Source organism: Oncorhynchus masou, chromosome 12, assembly GCF_036934945.1.
Source record: "Oncorhynchus masou masou isolate Uvic2021 chromosome 12, UVic_Omas_1.1, whole genome shotgun sequence".
Lineage (NCBI taxonomy): Eukaryota > Metazoa > Chordata > Actinopteri > Salmoniformes > Salmonidae > Oncorhynchus > Oncorhynchus masou.
In genome coordinates, this window is record NC_088223.1 from 67,439,520 (window position 1) to 67,460,343 (window position 20,824).

Below are 20,824 nucleotides of genomic sequence, written 5' to 3' on the forward strand. Positions count from 1 at the left end.
CAGAGAGAGAGTCGCACGGACACACACACAGAGAGAGAGACGCACGGACGCGCACACAGAGAGAGAGACGCACGGACGCGCACACAGAGAGAGACACGCACGTACGCGCACACAGAGAGAGACACGCACGTACGCGCACACAGAGAGAGACACGAACGGACGCGCACACAGAGAGAGACACGCACGGACGCGCACACAGAGAGAGACGCACGGACGCGCGCACACAGAGAGACACACGGACGCACAGAGAGACGCGGACGCGCACACAGAGAGAGACGCACGGACGCGCGCACACAGAGAGAGAGACACGCACGGACGCGCGCACACACAGAGAGAGAGACACGCACGGACGCGCGCACACACAGAGAGAGAGACACGCACAGGACGCGACGGACGCGCGCACACAGAGAGAGAGACACGCACGGACGCGCACACACAGAGAGAGACACACACACGGACGCGCGCGCACACACAGAGAGAGACGCGCACGGACGCGCGCGCACACAGAGAGAGACACGCACGGACGCGCGCGCACACAGAGAGAGACACACGCACGGACGCGCACACAGAGAGAGACACGCACGGACGCACACACAGAGACACACGCACGGACGCGCGCACACACAGAGAGAGACACACGCACGGACGCGCACACAGAGAGACACGCACGGCGCGCGCACACAGAGAGAGACGCACCGACGCGCACACAGAGAGAGACACGCACGGACGCGCGCACACAGAGAGAGACACGCACGACGCGCACACAGAGAGAGACACGGACGGACGCACACACAGAGAGACACGCACGGACGCACACACAGAGAGAGACACACGGAGCACACACAGAGAGACACGCACGGACGCGCGCACACACAGACGCAGAGCACACACGCACGGACGCGCACACAGAGAGAGACACGCACGGACGCGCACACACAGAGAGAGACGCACACACGCACAGAGAGGACACGCACGGACGCGCACACAGAGACGCGCGCACACACACGCACGGACGCGCGCACACAGAGAGAGACACACGCACACGCACACACACGGACGCGCGCACACACAGAGAGACACGACGGACGCACACAGAGAGACACACGCACGGACGCGCGCACACAGAGACACACGCGGACGCGCGCACACACAGAGAGAGACACACGCACGGACGCGCACACACACGCACGGACGCGCACACACAGAGAGAGACACACGCACGGACGCACACACACACACACAGAGAGAGAGACGCACACACACACACACAGAGACGACCCACAGAGAGACGCACACACACAGAGAAACAGAGAGATAGAGACGCACACACACAGAGAGACAGAGAGAGAGACGCACACACAAACACAGAGAGACAGAGAGAGACACACAGAGAAACGGAGCGAGAGACACGGACGCACACAGAGAGCGAGACACGCACGGAGAGAGAGAGAGAGAGAGAGAGAGAGAGAGAGAGAGAGAGCTCACAATGGATGGATGGATGATGGGCAACGGTTGGCATTGATCAGTTTAGCCCAGTCAGGGAGCTGGGCTGGCAGAAGCCTCTCTATCTAAGCCATGGCTTTTACCCACATTGACACCCTGGTTACTGAGGAGGAGCTGTCTGTCAGGTTGTCACAGTGACCTTGAGGGTTCCATCACAGGCACCCCACTGTGAAGCTCTATTGGTTACTTATAATCAGCATCCCTCATTCCACCCTCTCTTTCCTCTCTCTGCTGCTGGACTTTGAACTGTGCTTCTATCAGCACTGCAGAGTTCCTGACTGAGTCCTTGGAGATGAAGAGACTGAGACGAAGGCTGTTGAGTCAGTGCAAAGCAGGAGCTAGGAGTTTTTTGGGGAGGGGGAGAATAAGTAAGTGAAGTGTTAGTCAGAGATCATAAGCTGCTCATTATCAAAGCTTAGGATGTTCAGTCAACAGGGGCTTGGATTTCTCTGGCTTTTTTTTTGCATATTCTCCTGTCTATATTTTTCTCCATCTTGCAATCTCTCTCTCGGTTCTCACCCAGTCTGTCACAATACATCTCTCTTTCTGTCTCCGCTGCAAAGCTTCCTGGGATATCAGCTTAGTGTCACAGATCTGGTTGGTAATGGGATTGGCTCCTGAGATGTGAGAGAAGGAGAGGAAGAAGAAAGAGACAGAGACAGGTATCAACATCTCCACCCCGCTAATCCTCAACACTGGGTGCCCCACAAGGGTGCGTTCTGAGCCCTCTCCTGTACTCCCTGTTCACCCACGACTGCGTGGCCATGCACGCCTCCAACTCAATCATCAAGTTTGCGGATGACACTACAGTGGTAGGCTTGATTACCAACAACGACGAGACGGCCTACAGGGAGGAGGTGTGGGCCCTTGGAGTGTGGTGTCAGGAAAATAACCTCACACTCAACGTCAACAAAACAAAGGAGATGATTGTGGACTTCAGGAAACAGCAGAGGGAGCATCCCCCCTATCCTCATCGACAGGACAGTAGTGGAGAGTGTAGTACGTTTTAATTTCCTCATCGTACACATCACGGACAAACTGAATTGGTCCACCCACACAGCAGCGCCTCTTCAACCTCAGGAGGCTGAAGAAATTCGGCTTGTCACCAAAAGCACTCGCAAACTTCTACAGATGCACAATCGAGAGCATCCTGTCGGGCTGTATCACCGCCTTGTACTGCAACTGCTCCGCCCACAACTGTAAGGCTCTCCAGAGCGTAGTGAGGTCTGCACAACACATCACCGGGGGCAAACTACCTGCCCCTCCAGGACACCTACACCACCCGATGTTACAGGAAGGCCATAAAGATCATCAAGGACATCAACCACCCGAGCCACTGCCTGTTCACCCCGCTATCATCCAGAAGGCGAGGTCAGTATAGGTGCATCAAAACAGGTACCGAGAGACTGAAAATCAGCTTCTATCTCAAGGCCATCAGACTGTTAAACAGCCACCACTAACATTGAGTGGCTGCTGCCAACATACTGACTCAACTCCAGCCACTTTAATAACGGGAATTGATGTTAAAATGTATCACTTGCCACTTTAAACAATGCCACTTCATATAATGTTTACATACCCTACATTACTCACCTCATATGTATATACTGTACTCTATACCATCTACTGCATCTTGCCATCTTTATGTAATACATGTATCACTCGCCACTTTAAACTATGCCACTTTATGTTTATATACCCCACATTACTCATCTCTTATGTATATACTGTACTGTAAACCATCTACTGCATCTTGCCTATGCCGCTCTGTACCATCACTCATTCATATATCTGTATGTACATACTCTTCATTCCTTTACACTTGTGTGTATTAGGTAGTTGTTGTGGAATTGTTAGGTTAGATTACTCGTTGGCTATTACTGCATTGTCGGAACTAGAAGCACAAGCTTTTCGCTACACTCGCATTAACATCTGCTTACCATGTGTATGTGACAAATCAGATTTGATTTGATTTAAGAGAAGTTTAGGATAGAAATGTGATTTGGTGTGTGTGCACAAGATTGCGTAGTTTCTGTAGTAGCAGAGTAAATCTGCAATGGAAGCAAACTGCTATGTAACCAATAAGGCTGCTCAGAGTGCTGCGAGGCACTGATGACAGCTTTGCTCACTTGGCATTCTCTCTACCAGCTTCGAGGTAGTCACCTGGAATGCATTTCAATTAACAGGTGTGCCTTGTTAAAAGTTAATTTGTGGAATTTTTTTCCTTCAGTTGTGTTGTGACAAGGTAGGGGTGGTATACAGAAGATAGCCCTATTTGGAGAAAGACCAAGTCCATATTATGGCAAGAACAGCTCAAGTAAGCATAGAGAAATGACAGTCCATCATGGAAAAGTATCTACTTTGAAGAGTCTAAAATATATTTTGATTTGTTTTACACCTTTTTTGGTTACTACATGAATCCATATGTGTTATTTCATAGTTTTGATGTCTTCACTATTATTCTACGATGTAGAAATTAGTCAAAATAAAGAAAAACCCTGGAATGTGTGTGTGTGAGAGAGAGAGAGCACGAACCCGACAAGGAATTACGTAAACCCTGTTACCAACCAGAGTCTATCATTGTGAAGTTGAGCCAAAGGGCTGCAAGTGTGTGAGAGCGAGCACGATCGACTGAGTGTGTGATATATTATTTGAAGAGCGGCGTGAGAACGAGAAATGTAGACCGGGTTAGAAAGTTGATCCTGATGTGGATTGAATGGGAAGGTTTCTGAACACAACCTTGTTCAGCAGGAAGTGAATAGCAGAGCTTAGAGGGAATGACATTAGTGTCTGTGTGTGTCCGTCTCTGCAGGTTAGCTCACACCTGAGATTGTGAATGATAGAATTGTCTGCCCCCTACCGCAAGAAACTTGTGCCCAGCCAATCATGTGATAGGCTTTTTGACTTGTGTTTTTCTGCATTGTCTGTGTGCGTGCCAAACCAAACTGAGTGCCCTCTTCTTGTCTTTTCCCACAGCTCTCCTATACAAGCCAATTGACCGTGTGACCAGAAGCACACTAGTTCTTCATGTGAGTACACACACGTGGTACAGCCATGAGGGATTCCTGATCTGCCTAGAGACAAATGACAAGATTGGACTAGAGGGGACCACAACGTAGAGCTAGATTGAATAGATAGGACAAGATGGATACACATCAGGGATTAAGAGTTAGTGCTGTCACGTTGTGTAGTCATGAGAAACACAGTGATGGAGCTGGGAGGAATTTAACTAGAAAGTCCCGAAGAGCTTAACAATGTAGCTTGGTTCTGAATCCACCTGCAAAGTCAAACGCTGCCTTCGGCTGCTGAGAGGAAGTGTTCCATTCCATTTGCCAAGCGTATACCTTTCCTCTGCACGGTTTATCGAAATGGCATGCTGTTAGAAAGAATATACTCTCCGTTGATGGGCTTCAACCAAGTGAAAAGCGGAAGCCGCCCACAAAGCAGAGATGCCTAGACGTCTCCTCCAGTCTAGCTGCCAGTGCATTTGATGAATAAGTTTTACATAAAGCTCGTGGATCCATGGCTAAACAAACACCAGTTGGTTTCCTACAAACAAAGGTCAGGCCAGATCATGCAAATCGGAGCTACGGCCTGCGTCCCAAATGGCACCCTGTTTTCTATTTATTGCACTTTTGACCAGGGCCCATTGTGTTTGACCAGGGCCCATTGTGTTTGACCAGGGCCCATTGGGTTTGATCAGGGCCCATTGGGTTTGACCAGGACCAATTGGGTTTGACCAGGGCCCATTTGGGTTTGACCAGGGCCCATAGTGCAATATACAGTTGAAGTCGGAAGTCTACATACTTAGGTTGGAGTCATTAAAACTTGTTTTTCAACCACTCCACACATTTGTTGTTAACAAACTATAGTTTTTGCAAGTCTGTTAGGACATCTACTTTGTGCATGACACAAGTAATTTTTCCAACAATTGTTTACAGACAGATTATTTAACTTATAAATCACTGTATCACAATTCCAGTGGGTCAGAAGTTTACATAGACTAAGTTGACTGTGCCTTTAAGCAGCTTGGAACGTTCCAGAAAATGATGTCATGGCTTTAGAAGTTTCTAATAGGCTAATTGACATCATTTGAGTCAATTGGAGGTGTACCTGTGGATGTATTTCAAGGCCTACCTTCAAACTCCGTGCCTCATTGCTTCACGTCATGGGAAAATCAAAAGAAAAGAAATTGTAGACCTCCACAAGTCTGGTTCATACTTTGAAGCAATTTCCAAAAGCCTGAAGGTACCACGTTCATCTGTGCAAACAACAGTATGCAAGTATAAACACTATGGGACCACGCAGCCATCATACTGCTCAGGAAGGAGACGCGTCCTGTGTCCTAGAGATGATCCAACTTTGGTGAGAAAAGTGCAAATCAATCCCAGAACAACAGCAAAGGACTTTGTGAAGATGCTGGAGGAAACGGGTACAAAAGTATCTATATCCACAGTAAAACGAGTCCTATATCGACATAACCTGAAAGGCCGCACAGAAAGGAAGAAGCCACTGCTCCAAAACTGCCATAAAAATGCCAGACTACGGTTTGCAACTGCACATGGGGACAAAGATCGTACATTTTGGAGAAATGTCCCCTGGTCTGATGAAACAAAAATACAATTGTTTGGCCATAATAACCATCGTCATGTTTGGAGGAAAAAGGGGGAGGCTTGCAAGTCAAAGAACACCATCCCAACCGTGAAGCATCATCTTGTGGGTGTGCTTTGCTGCAGGAGGGACTGGTGCACTTCACACAATAGATGGCATCATGAAGAGGGAAAATTGTGGATATATTGAAGCAACATCTCAAGACATCAGTCAGGAAGTTCATGCTTGGTCACAAATGTGTCTTCCAAATGGACAATGACCCCAAGCATACTTTCAAAGTTGTGGCAAAATGGCTTAAGGACAACAAAGTCAAGGTATTGGAGTGGCCATCACAAAGCCCTGATCTCAATCCCGTAGAACTGAAAAGTGTGTGTGTGAGCAAGGAGGCCTACAACCCTGACTCAGTTACACCAGCTCTGTTGGGAGGAAATGGCCAAAATTCACCCAACTTATTGTGGGAAGCTTGTGGAAGACTACCTGAAATGTTTGACCCAAGTTAAACAATTTAAAGGCAATGCTACTAAATACCAATTGAGTGTATGTAAACTTCTGACCCACTGGGAATGTGATGAAAGAAATACAATCTGAAATAAATCATTGTCTCTACTATTATTCTGACATTTCACATTCTTAAAATAAAGTGGTGATCCTAACTGACTGACCTAAGACAGGGACTTTTTACTAGGATTAAATGTCAGGAATTGTGAATAACTTCCTACTTCAACTGTATGTAGTGAATATGGTGCCATTTGGGGCACAGCCACAGACGTGAACGTTTCTGTATTATTGTCTGTCATATACTGTACAAAGACATGTTCTGTACCATCTGCTCAACCTTCCACAGGTTGTCACAATAAATGAACTGAGGTGTGCTGACGAGGCTTTTCTTTCACACGCTCCTCTGAAAAAAGTATTTTAGTTACGCTGAGATAATAAGATATTAGCAATGTGGAGGCAGACTGTCTCAGCTATTAGGTAGCACTTTAAAAGGAAAAGAATTAGTTTTGCCCACTGTTCCATCAAGGAGAGATTCTGATATGCTTTTATTAGAGGAAAAGATTTGTTAGAAAACCCAGCCAAATATCCAAATAGTCCAATTCATCAAAATGGATAAGTAGATCTGGTGTTATAGGTTTAAAAACACCTGCACATTGACTGTCCTTAGACAATTATTTGAATGGATGGGGGTCTCTATGTTTTTAAATGGGTTCTCTGTGACTATTTGAGAGTTGCATTGCGATATTCCCGGCGTGTGTAATATCTAATGGTCTCTCTCTGTGTGTGTTATAATAGGACCTGCTGAAGCACACCCCTAAGGACCACCCAGACTTCCCCCTGCTGCAGGACGCTCTGAGGATCTCCCAGAACTTCCTTTCCTCCATCAATGAAGAGATCGACCCCCGCAGGACCGCCATCACCACGCCTAAGGGAGAGGTGGGGTCTCACACACTCTCTCACACACACACACACACACACCGTTGTGACAGACTACCTAATGCTTTTCAGCAATTCATGTTGTAACCTTGGAAGTGTGTCAATGTATTTGTGAATTGTGTTTTGGGGTCAGAAAGAAACCGACAGTGTCTCTACTCCTCCTGCCCTCATCTTCAATCTCTTCATTACCAGCCGCCTCTATCTATCTCTGTCTCTTTCCCAGCATGCATAGGGTTGTTTGATTTTTCCCTCTTTCTAACACTACCTTTGTTTCGTTCTGTCATTTTTTTCTGCTTTTCTCCTCTTAATGCTCCTCTGAGTTTATACTTTTTACATTCTCTGCCTGCAAAGTCATTCCTCTCTCCCATCCTTTTCCCCCTCTTTCGCTCTCTCCCCCTCTCCTCCTTTCTCCCTCCATCTCTAAACCCTCTCCTTTCTGCTTTCCTCCCTCCACCCCTCTCTTTCTATCCCTCTCCTCCCATCTCTTCCTCGCCCTCCCTCTCTCTATATCCCTATTCCATTCAGTCAGCTTAGTTTTTAGCCTCCCAGTCAGTTCTCCATTCATTGTCTGTCTGCTACCAGAAATGAAAAACTGTCTCTGCTGTCTTTGGCTCACACTTTTCCGATTACTCCAGTTCTGGTTTAGCTCGGCCTTATTTTAGGTTTCCCAGTTGGCTCGCTAGAGATGGACATATGCAGAGAGGGAAAGGGGGCAGTGTTTTGAGTTCTTAGTGGCTTATTTAGCTGATGATTGACACAACTGTCATGGAGAATGTAGACAGCAATAAAATATAGACAACAAGTGATGTTCTTTCATATTGCTGAACTCCGACCTATACCTCCTACAGTACATCCTGTCTATTTAACTGTGAGTGATAGGCAGTATCCCTCAGACTAGGCCCAGGGCTCAGAACAGGAAGTGAATGTTTACAGTTAGGTCAGCTGCCCCGTGCAGTGCGTGCCACAGGAAGTGATGTCATGGAGTTTCTCTCCCTGGTAGGCTCGTCAGCTGGTGAAGGATGGTTTCCTGGTGGAGATGTCAGAGGGTTCCAGGAAACTGCGTCACATCTTCCTCTTTACAGACCTACTGCTCTGTGCCAAAATGAAGAAGACCTCTGCAGGGTAGGTCAACACATACTCATGCACATTCAGGCATAAACATACCCACTGTGCTATTCACTGTGCATATTACATAATACACTCTTAAGTGGTCTCCAGTGTGAGTTGATGAGTGTTTTCATTCTGTTCTGTTGATGGGTGGGTGGGTGAGCAGAGCAGCTGGTTGAGGCCATAGCCCATCAGTGCAGGCCAGTGTGTGTGGCTGGAGAGAGAATAAGTCGTACATATTAACACTAAGACTCTTCTCCTCCGCCTCACTGTGAGAGAATAAACTCCCCATAACAACGTCTCCCTTCATCCCTCTAGCCCCCTCTCTCCAGTGAAGCTACTACAGGTCCATTTCATAGGAGAGAGAGCGAAAGTAAGAGAAACATAGTTAGTGATACAGGGAACATTCTCCAATAGGCTCTCCTTAAATGAGGCAGACTGATAGCTTATCCCGTATTCCTACATAATTCTAATAGGGTTGATCAGGTTTTATGGGGTCCTGTCAGCTCTGCTGTGGCAGTGTATAAAGTATGACAACAGTGTAACAGTGTATGAAGTATGACAAGACTGTATCAGTGTATGAAATATGACAACAGTGTATCAGTGTATGCAGTATGACAACAGTGTATGCAGTATGACAACAGTGTATGAAGTATGACAACAGTGTATGAAGTATGACAACAGTGTATGAAGTATGACAACAGTGTATGAAGTATGACAACAGTGTATGAAATATGACAACAGTGTATCAGTGTATGAAGTATGACAACAGTGTATCAGTGTATGAAGTATGACAACAGTGTATCAGTGTATGAAGTATGACAACAGTGTATCAGTGTATGAAGTATGACAACAGTGTATCAGTGTATGAAGTATGACAACAGTGTATCAGTGTATGAAGTATGACAGTGTATCAGTATGAATGTATGACAACAGTGTATCAGTGTATGAAGTATGACAACAGTGTATGAAGTATGACAACAGTGTGACAACAGTGTATCAGTGTATGAAGTATGACAACAGTGTATCAGTGTATGAAGTATGACAACAGTGTAGCAGGATGAATAACAGCCCTGCTCTGAAGGGATTATCTCTAACTGCGGTTATTATTTCCTCCGTTTTGTAACTCCCAAGTGTTCTTTCATGTCATAATAAAAAGAAAGACAGTCTGGTGCTGTTGACTAATGTGGAGAAAGGGTTTAGAGTAGTGAATGAAGGGCTCGTATAGTGCTGTTGACTAATGTGGAGAAAGGGTTTAGAGTAGTGAATGAAGGGCTCGTATAGTGCTGTTGACTAATGTGGAGAAAGGGTTTAGAGTAGTGAATGAAGGGCTCGTATAGTGCTGTTGACTAATGTGGAGAAAGGGTTTAGAGTAGTGAATGAAGGGCTCGTATAGTGCTGTTGACTAATGTGGAGAAAGGGTTTAGAGTAGTGAATGAAGGGCTCGTATAGTGCTGAATATGAAGCAATTGACTTAGTGGACATCTGGATGTTAGGAAGTACAACAGCAGCAACGCGTGTATTTCAATCTGGTCTCAATCTGGTGTTTGGGCCTGGGGGGGGAGGGGGGGGGTGTAAATTGATGGGAATGACAGCATACACGTCCATAGATGAAGTGTTTAATTTACAGGATTGCCTACCATGGCCCAAAATGTTGTTTTCCTGTCGGCATGGTTAACATTGTTTGCTAGGTTAGGGTTGATTATGATTGACAGTTGTTGCTGCCTGCTACCTAACCGTGTGAAGGACATACAGGCAACTGGCATTGTTAAGGTTACCACCATTCTGTAAATCAATCTGTTTTCTGTAGCTTTAGCTTGTTGTCTCCGTGTCCCTAATTGGCAACTTATTCCCTGTATAGTGCACTAATTTTCAAAAGTAGTGTGCAACATATCGAATAGGGTAGCATTTGGGACTCTACCTATGTGTCCTCTGGTCTGGACTTTAACACCACAGGATTAGGCCAGCAGCCAGATAAAACAAGCAATCCAACTGATAGTTAATCATCAGTATTAACTCACTGTGAAACCTTAATACCGTCCAATACCTCCATATCTACTCAGTCATTGTGGATTATTAATGTTTCTATTGATTCCAAAGCCCTGTTTCTCCTCTTAAATAATTGCTGTATACCATTAAATATACCACCCTTTCCCAAAGTATTCACATGAACCAGAGGTACATTAATGTGTGATTATGGTCAATTACGGCTGTTAAAAGCTCATTTGGGAGCTTGACAGTGCTGTGGACAGCCGGAGATTAGGTATGTAGATTTGATTCAACAGCAGCAATGCCAATGTTGGTCCCTCTGCTGGGGGATCAATACAGATACATATCTTAGAGAACAACAATACAACACCACGGACTACACTGAGACAAAGTGGGTTAGGGTTCCCACTGCTGGGGGATCAATACAGATACATATCTTAGAGAACAACAATACAACACCACGGACTACACTGAGACAAAGTGGGTTAGGGTTCCCACTGCTGGGGGATCAATACAGATACATATCTTAGAGAACAACAATACAACACCACGGACTACACTGAGACAAAGTGGGTTAGGGTTCCCACTGCTGGGGGATCAATACAGATACATATCTTAGAGAACAACAATACAACACCACGGACTACACTGAGACAAAGGGTCTCATAAAACATGGAGGGGTGTGTGCAGGCGAATGAGGGGGTGGGAGTGAGGGTACATACTGGGATGAAGAGACAAAACAAGAGAGAGGTATTTGCGATCTACATCCTCATATAGTTCAATACAGCCAAAACACTTAACTCTATTTTCTTAAAACTGCATGGTTGGTTAAGGGCTTGTAAGTGAGCATTTTGCGGTAAGGTCTACCTGTTGTATTCGGCGCATGTGACAAATAAATTTAGATTTGAACACTCAAGTTATTTAACTAACCAAATAAAATGACAAATCTAAAAAGAGAAGTCTTACTATTTGTTTGTTGTGCTGTATTTTACTTCAGGGTTAAAACAGGCCACAGTATTTAGTTTTGTTGTCATATATTTCCCATCCCATCATTTTTGATGAGGTTTGCACCAATTGGAGGCTTAATGTATTCCTGTGTTAATGAGTGTACGATCCTGCCTTCAGGAATGAAAGCTTGTTAAAGGGAATACAAATACTCCCAACACCATTACATCTCTAACACTATTAAAGACAATTTATGATTCATCCAAAAATATGGTCCGAGGCACTGGATGGATGGTGTGACGCAATTGCAGAGCCTCCGGAGGCATGCATATAATGACAGTATTTCCTCATTGTCTTTGTCCCTCCAGGCTCCTCTAAAAGATATTAATGATATCTCTTTATCTCTCCACTCTCTTTGTCTCGCTCGCTCTCTCTCTGTCTCTCTCTCTCTCTGTCTCGCTCTCTGTCTCTTTTGTCTCGCTCTCTGTCTCTTTTGTCTCGCTCTCTGTCTCTTTTGTCTCTCTCTCTTTCTCTCTCTCTCTTTGTCTCGCTCTCTCTCTCTTTGTCTCGCTCTCTCTCTCTTTGTCTCGCTCTCTCTCTCTTTGTCTCGCTCTCTCTCTCTTTGTCTCGCTCTCTTTGTCTCTCTCTCTCTCTTTGTCTCGCTCTCTCTCTCTTTGTCTCTCTCTCTCTCTCTCTTTGTCTCTCTCTCTCTCTCTTTGTCTCTCTCTCTCTCTCTTTGTCTCGCTCTCTCTCTCTCTTTGTCTCGCTCTCTCTCTCTCTTTGTCTCGCTCTCTCTCTCTCTTTGTCTCGCTCTCTCTCTCTCTTTGTCTCACTCTCTCGCTCTCTTTGTCTCGCTCTCTCTCGCTCTCTCTCTTTGTCTCGCGCTCTCACTCTGTCTCTCTTTGTCTCTCTCTCACTCTCTAGGAGACAACAGCAGTATGAGTGTAAGTGGTATATCCCCCTGGCAGACCTGACCTTCCAGTTGCTGGATGACTCAGATGTCTGCCCCCACATCCAGGTGCTGCCTGAACACGAGATAGAGGAAATAAAGATCAAGATCTCAGTCATCAAGAGTGACATCCAGAAGGAGAAGGTGATTATTATGTTTGTTTCTTTGTTTGTTTTGTTTCTTTGTTTATTTTTTTGTTTCTTTCTATTTAGCCAGGTAAGTCTTTAAGAAGATACTTATTTAAACTAAACCTCATATTTCTTCATTGATCCAAAATGGCGGTGATGCGGCCCTTCCTCTGCCTCCCACTGTGTCAGGTCATGGTCAGGGCTCCAGTCTCTTAAGACCAGACCCCCTATTCCAGTAGGACACTGTGGATGAACAGTCTCCTGCCCAGCCCGGGCCCCCAGGTCTGCGCTGGGTTCCCTGGGTGTGTCCATCCCAGGAGCCCTAGGGTCTGTGTTTCTTACTTTTTCCATTAGAACCTGCCTGCCTGACTGTGTGATTAAGGCTGGGTTCCTCTGGCCTCATCACACTACTGTTATAGTATTGGAGGAGTTCCCCTCACTGTTTCCCTTAGAGGTCGGCCGGGGACTAGAGATCTTTGTGTCTGAACCACACCCACAAAAAGAGAAATCTCATCTGGACAGAGTCAGCACTTTACTGTATGTACAGTGCGTTTGGGAATTTTGTTACGTTACAGCCTTATTTTAAAATGGATTAAACATTTTGGACACAATACCCCATAATGACAAAGCTAAAACAGGTTATATTATTTAAATTAAATAAATACCTTTTTTACTTAAGTATTCAGACCCTTTGTTTTGAGACTCGAATTTAAGCTCAGGTGCATCCTGTTTCCATGGATCATCCTTTAGATGTTTCTAATACTTGATTGAAGTCCACCTGTGGTAAATTCAATTGATTGGACATGATTTGGAAAAGCACACACCTGTCTGTATAAGGACCCACAGTTGACAGTGTATGCCAGAGCAAAAACCAACCCATGAGGTCAAAGGAATTGTCCTTAGAGCTCCGAGACAGGATTGTGTCTTGGCACAAATCTGGGGAAGGGTACCAAAACATTTCTGCAGCATTGAAGGGCCCCAAGAACAAAGAGGCCTCCATCATTCTTAAATGGAAGAAGTTTGGAACCACCAAGATTCTTCCTAGAACTGGCCACACAACCAAACTGAGCAATCGGGGTAGAAGGTCCTTGGCCAGAGAGGTGACCAAGAACCGGATGGTTACTCTGACAGATCTCCAGAGTACCTCTGTGTAGAAGGGAGAACCTTCCAGAGGGACAGCGATCTCTGCAGCACTCCACCAATCAGGCCTTTATGGTAGAGTGGCCAGACAGTAACCACTCCTCAGTAAAAGGCACATGACAGCCCGCTTGGAGTTTGCCAAAAGGCACCTAAATGACTCAGACATGAAACAAGGTTCTCTGGTCTGATGAAACCAAGATTGAATCCCTTGGCCTGTATGCCAAGTGTCACGTCTGGAGGAAACCTGGCAACATCCCTATGGAGAATCATGGTGGTGGCAGAATCATGCTGTGAGGGATGTTTTTCAGCAGGAGGGACTGGGAGACTAGTCAGGATCGAGCAAAAGATGAACTGTGAAATATGGAAGTACAGACATCCTTGATGAAAACCTGCTCCAGAGTGCTCAGGACCACAGACTGGGGCGAAAATTCACCTTCCAACAGGACAACAACCCTAAGCACACAGCCAAGACAATGCAGTAGTCTCTGAATGTCCTTGAGTGGCCCAGCCAGAGACTGGACTTGAACACGATTGATCATCTCTGGAGAGACCTGAAAAAAGCTGTACAGTGATGCTCCCCATTCAACCTGACAGCGCTTGAGAGGATCTGCAGAGAAGAAGGGGAGAAACTCCCCAAATAGAGGTGTGCCAAGCTTGTAGCGTCATACCCAAGAAGACTTGAGGCTGTAATCACTGCCAAGATATAGGTGTGTTGACCGCAATAAAGGCACTGGATTATGAACTGTCTTGTTTGCTAAATGGACAAATGAAGTAGGCAGTGGCATGGTGCATATAGTCATAGAAGCACAGTGACATATGCCTCAATACAGTCATATCTGGGGCTTTTTGGAGGTGTGACTATCAGTTAGTTATTTTTGGCATACCATCCCATGATAGTGAATGTCATTTCAGTTCATCTGAATGTCATTCCAGTGCACTGCTTGCTATGAATTCTACCTGGTGGTGTTTTCATGTTTAGGTAAAATAAATAATGTCCTGTTTGTTTGTGTGTGTGTGTAGAAAGCGCTGAAGGGCCAGAGTCGTAATGTGGAGCGTCTGAGGAAGAAGATGAATGAGCAGGAGTCCTGGCTGCTGTTACACTCTCCCACCATCCCCTTCCGCATCCACAACAAACACGGCAAGGTAAACTACTGCTGTCTAAACACTGGCCCTGGATCAGATCTATTTTGAGCGTCGTTTTGGTTAGATTATCTAAACAAATTATGTTTTGTTCCGAGGGCTTTCAAAAGGGCCGACAGTTGCCCATCCCTGACTTACAGCATGTATTTTCAGGTAGAGATAGCTTGCGAAGCAACTGCTCTCTGTCTCTGTGGCTACCCAGACCGGACAAGAAGGTGTGCAATGGATTATGGGCATTGTAGTTAATTACCATGTTTTCTGAGCTAAAGTATGTCGAATATTGGCCTGTTGGAAACTTTAGGTTACGTTATGTAACCCCAGTCCTCTGAAAGAGTGCATCTCACTATGGGACACGCCCTCTTTTGCAAGTCATTGGGTGAAGCCTTATTCAATCATGCCTAACAGGCCAATCAGAGCTTTATTGGTGTATGGCATGCACATCTATATAAACCCTACACTACTCTGGTTTCCTCATTCGAAGAACTACCTCTTACACAAGTCTGGTGAGATGTCTCTTACAGAGAATCAGGGTTACATACTGTCACACCAAAGTTCTCTTTCAGTCGACTCGGTTCGACACCTCACTATGGGACACTCACAAAACGCCCTGATTGCCAATAGCTTGTTTCCAGAGAAGCCTATTGTGGTACATGGTAATCTACCTGATCCAGCCTACTCAGCTCTAGGGTGCGCTGGGGAGGGTGCAGTAGCATCCAGGAGACAGAACCTCACAAAGGAGTGAGGGGAAGCTAAACTAGCCATCGTACAATTCTCTAAGACGGAGATGTCTCTGTACAGTGCCCGTGACATGGCAATTCCTCTCGTGCAGGTATTCCCAAACTGGGGCACTACCGTCGGGGTTAATCCAATAAAAATGTGATTCACATTTCTTCACGTTTTCTAACAGTCCGTTTATATTTTCCAACAGGGCTATACATTTGGGTGAGTTTTTTTTCTCGCCTGAGTAGCCTCGTTTCACTGCCAAAAATCTAATTAAAAATGTCATTTCATTCACATTAACGTTTTCTGGTGGGAAAACAGTCGAAACATGTTTATATTTTCCAACAGGGCTATACATATCATCAAACAACATAGCAGTGACAGAGATGTTTTGAAACAATTATTGCTTCGCACACAAAGCTAGTGAATTCTATGCGTTTTTATTTTAGTTTTTATTTTACCTTTATTTAACCAGGCAAGTCAGTTAAGAACAAATTCTTATTTTCAATGACGGCCTGGGAACAGTGGGTTAACTGCCTGTTCAGGGGCAGAACGACAGATTTGTACCTTGTCAGCTCAGGGGTTTGAACTTGCAACCTTCCGGTTACTAGTCCAACGCTCTAACCACTAGGCTACCCTGCCGCGTTACATCTGAGTCAACATGCCTGGCACAGCTCCTGGTATATGCCCGTTACGTGTATGGGGGGTCAATTATTAAGGAAGACATCCTTTTCTGCAAACCACTGGAAACCAAGACAACAAGAGAGGATATTCCACAAGTACTGGACAGCTTTGTGACATCAAATGGACTTTGGTGGTCAAGATGTGTTGGTATCTGTACTGATGGCGTAAAAGCCATGACAGGGAGACATAGTAGAGTGGTAGTGCGCGTGCAAGCAGTTGGGTACACTGCAGCATCCACGAGAGGAATGCCTGACATCTTGAAAGATGTTTTGAACACTGCAGTGAAAATAGTTAACTTTGTTAAAGCAAGACCCCTGAACTCCCTGAATGTATTTTCTGCACTATGGAATGATATGGGCAGCGACCATGTAATGCCTTTACAACATACAGAAGTGTGCTGGTTATCAAGGGGCAAAGTATTGACACGTTTGTTTTAATAGAGAGACAAGCTTAAAAAGTGTTCGTTACTGACCATAATTTTCACTTGTCTGACTGCTTGCATGATGATGAGTTTCTCACACGACTGGCCTATCTGGTTGATGTTTTTTTTCACCTGAATGATCTGAATCTAGGATTACAGGGACTCTCGGCAACTATATTCAATGTGCGGGACAAAACTGAGCCTATGACTAAGAAGTTGGAGCTCTTCTCTGTCTGCATTAACAAGGACAACACACAAGTCTTTCCATCATTGTATGATTTTTTTTGTGTGCAAATGAACTCAAGCTTACGGACAATGTCAAATGTGAAAGAGCGAAGCACCTGAGTTGAGTGCGCAATTGAGCAGGTACTTTCCCTGAAATGGACGACACAAACAACTTCATTATCCCTTTCATGCCCTGCCTCCAGTCCACTTGCTGATATCTGAACAAGAGAGCCTCACAAAAATTGCAAGAATTGGTTCTGTGAAAATGTAATTTAATGAGAAGCCACTGCCAGATTTCGGGATTGGGCTGAGCTCAGAGGATCCTGCCTTGGCAAAACACGCTGTTAAGACACTGATTCCCTTTGCAATCACGTACCTATGTGAGAGTGGATTCTCAGCCCTCACTAGCATGAAAATGAAATGCAGGCACAGACTGTGTTGAAAATGATTTGACTGAGACTCTCTCCAATACAACCCAACATTGCAGAGTTAAGTGCATCCTTTCAAGCACACCCTTCTCAACCTGTGGTGAGTTATTCACAATGTTCAATGAACAAATAAAGTTTTATATGTAAGATGGCTAAATAAAAGGGCTAAATGATTGATTATTGTAATATTATTATTTGTTCCCTGGTCCTATAAGAGCTTTGTGTCACTTCCCACAACCCAGGTTGGGACAAAAACTCACTAATTATTATGTTTAATAAATACAGTGTGTGTGGCAGGCTTAAAATGATGGCAAAACACAACATTTGAGAGTGCGTTGACCCTGGTGCTAGAGGTGGTACGCAGCTGGAGATTGAATGTTTGAAGGGGTACGGGACTATAAAAGTTTGGGAAGCACTGTTGTAGTGGAATGTGCATGGGCACCGAGGGGAGACAGCAATCCTCCACAACTGGACAGCTTTGTCCAAACATTGAAAGAGCCATTGATAAACGCCGACGTGGAAATAAGCATCCTTGAGGTCTACTGTGGTGAACAAGACTCAACGATGGTTGTTGAGTTGCCATAAGTCCAGGACGGGGCGTTTATGACCTCTGTTTGACGTACAGTTACAAGAGGACATGGCGTTATACCCTGGGTTGTTCTGAACAGAATGAGCCTTTCTTTGTTTATTGTGAAGGAAATTTGCTGCTGCACAAGCACCTGAATGCAATCATGACTCCTTTCTATGCGCACCAAAATGATGATCTGTTTCCCTGAACTGCATGGGGAAAGCCTAACACGGTAATATTGTATTTTATAACTTAGCTAATAATATTGGCAATAGAAGAAACTTTCAGATCATGCCCACCTGACCCAGATTGTGATTTATAGTGGACCATTGTCCAGGAATGGTCTTATCATGTTACTGAGTGTATCCAGAGTATTTCCGTTATCAACAAAATGTGGGGTAAATGCACATAAAATCAACAGTGTAATGTTTGGATTCAGTCTTGCGTCTAATATTCTTCCCATCTCCAAACTGTTTCCTTTCAACTGGTACCATGGTTATGCATTTGTTTTTCATATTTCTTCCGTAAGAAACATTTACATTTAGCCCTATCCATGTAAGCCAGTTCCCATGAGTGTCAAGGGTTGATGCCTATGTTTGGGGTTGGATAATCTGCCTCTACTAAATTAGAGGTCGACCGGTTTAATCAGAATGGCCGATTAATTTGGCCGATTTCAAGTTTTCATAACAATCGGTAATCTGCATTTTTGGACACCAATCATGGCCGATTACATTGCACTCCACGAGGAGACTGTGTGGCAGGCTGACTACCTGTTATGCGAGTGCAGCAAGGAGCCAAGGTAAGGTGCTAGTTAGCATTAAACTTATCTTATAAAAAACAATCAATCTTAAAATAATCACTAGTTAACTACACATGGATGATGATATTACTAGTTGATCTAGCTTGTCCTGCGTTGCATATAATCATTGCGGTGCCTGTTAATTTATCATCGAATCACAGCCTACTTCGCCAAATGGGTGATGATTTAACAAGCGCATTCGTGAAAAAAGCACTGTCGTTGCACCAATGTGTTACCTAACCATAAACATCAACGCGTTTCTTAAAATCAATACACAAGTAAAACATTTTAAACCTGCATATTTAGTTAATATTGCCTGCTAACATGAATTTATCTTAACTAGGGAAATTGTGTCACTTCTCCTGCGTATTTGCAGCAGTTTGGGCCGCCTGGCTCATTGCGAACTGTGTGAAGACCATTTCTTCCTAACAAAGACCGTAACTAATTTGCCAGAATTTTACGTTATTGTGACGTAACATGGAAGGTTGTGCCATTTAACAGCAATATTTAGACTTATGGATGCCGCCCATTCGATAAAATATGGAATGGTTCCGTATTTCACTAAAAGAATAAACCTTTTGTTTTCGAAATTATAGTTTCCGGATTCAACCATATTAATGACCTAAGGCTCGTATTTCTGTGTTATTTTGTTATAATTTGATGCTTGATAGAGCAGTCTGACTGAGTGGTGGTAGGCAGTAGCAGGATCGTAAGCATTCATTCAAACAGCACTATCCTGTGTTTGCCAGCAGCTCTTCGCTGTGCTTCATTCATTGCGCTGTTTATGACTTCAAGCTTATCAACTCCCGAGATCAGGCTGGCAATACTAAAGTACCTATTAGAACATCCAATAGTCAAAGGTATATGAAATACAAATGGTATATAGAGAAATAGTCCTATAATTCCTGTAATAACTACAACCTAAAACTTCTTACCTGGGAATATTGAAGACTCATGTTAAAAGGAACCACCAGCTTTCATATGTTCTCATGTTCTGAGCAAGGAACTTAAACGTTAGCTTTTTTACATGGCACATATTGCGTTTTTACCTTCTTCAACACTGTTTTTGCATTATTTAAACCAAACTGAACCTGTTTCATTATTTATTTGAGACCAAATTGATCTTATTTATATATTAAATTTAGTTAAAATAAATATGTTCATTCAGTATTGTTGTAATTGTCTTCATTACAAATATATATATTAAAATCAGCCGATTAATGGGAATCGGCTTTTTTTGGTCCTCCATTAATGGGTATCGGCGTTGAAAAATCATAATCGGTCGACCTATACTCTATATCTGTGGTTTAGATTAGCAGCTATGTCCATGATGGCAATATTGATGTACTGTTATTTTTCCATCACTGGAGGGAGCAGTTGTCCTATAAAATGTTATTTCCACTTTTTCCTGAAAGTTTCCCCCTGTTTTGTCCTCAGAGCTACCTGTTCCTCCTGTCTTCAGACTATGAGAGGTCAGAGTGGAGGGAGAGCATCCAGAAACTACAGAAGAAAGGTACAGGAGGAGGCTATGTACATAGACATGAAACACTGGTCACTTGAATAATGTTTACATACTGTTTTACCCATTTCATATGTATATACTGTATTCTAGTCAAGGCCATCCTGTTCAGCTATTGCTGTACATACTATTTTATCCTACGTATTCTTCAGATATACTACATATTCTATCCACATACTGTCCATAATGGCTATACATCCCATCACATATATATACTCCGGACTCCGACATTGCTCGTCCTAATATTTCTATACTTCTTAATTCCATTATTTTATTTTGAGATTTGTTTGCATTGTTAGATATTACTGCACTTTTGGTGCTAGGACATAAGCATTTCGCTACACAAGCAATAACATCTGCTAAACATGTGTATGTGACCAATACAATTTGATTTGAGAGTGAGCAGACAGTGATATTGATTTCTTACCACTTTTTTCAACTCTACCATGGATTCACATTGTACAACCTATAGCCTGGCTTTATGTTCAGGTTTATTGATTGTGTATTTCTGTGT

At 44.2% G+C, this 20,824-nt stretch overlaps 1 protein-coding gene across 5 annotated transcripts in view; it reads left to right on the plus strand.

Moving 5' to 3' along the window:
- LOC135550700 (active breakpoint cluster region-related protein-like) overlaps positions 1-20,824 on the plus strand; it is a 263,459-nt gene that overhangs the window by 141,345 nt on the left and 101,290 nt on the right. For all 5 annotated transcript variants that reach the window (XM_064981734.1, XM_064981735.1, XM_064981736.1 and 2 more), the window contains 6 exons: positions 4,480-4,532; positions 7,408-7,548; positions 8,549-8,670; positions 12,514-12,682; positions 14,827-14,949; positions 20,229-20,304. In XM_064981734.1, the coding sequence (XP_064837806.1) occupies positions 4,480-4,532; positions 7,408-7,548; positions 8,549-8,670; positions 12,514-12,682; positions 14,827-14,949; positions 20,229-20,304 (684 nt within the window). The remainder of the gene's footprint in view (positions 1-4,479; positions 4,533-7,407; positions 7,549-8,548; positions 8,671-12,513; positions 12,683-14,826; positions 14,950-20,228; positions 20,305-20,824) is intronic.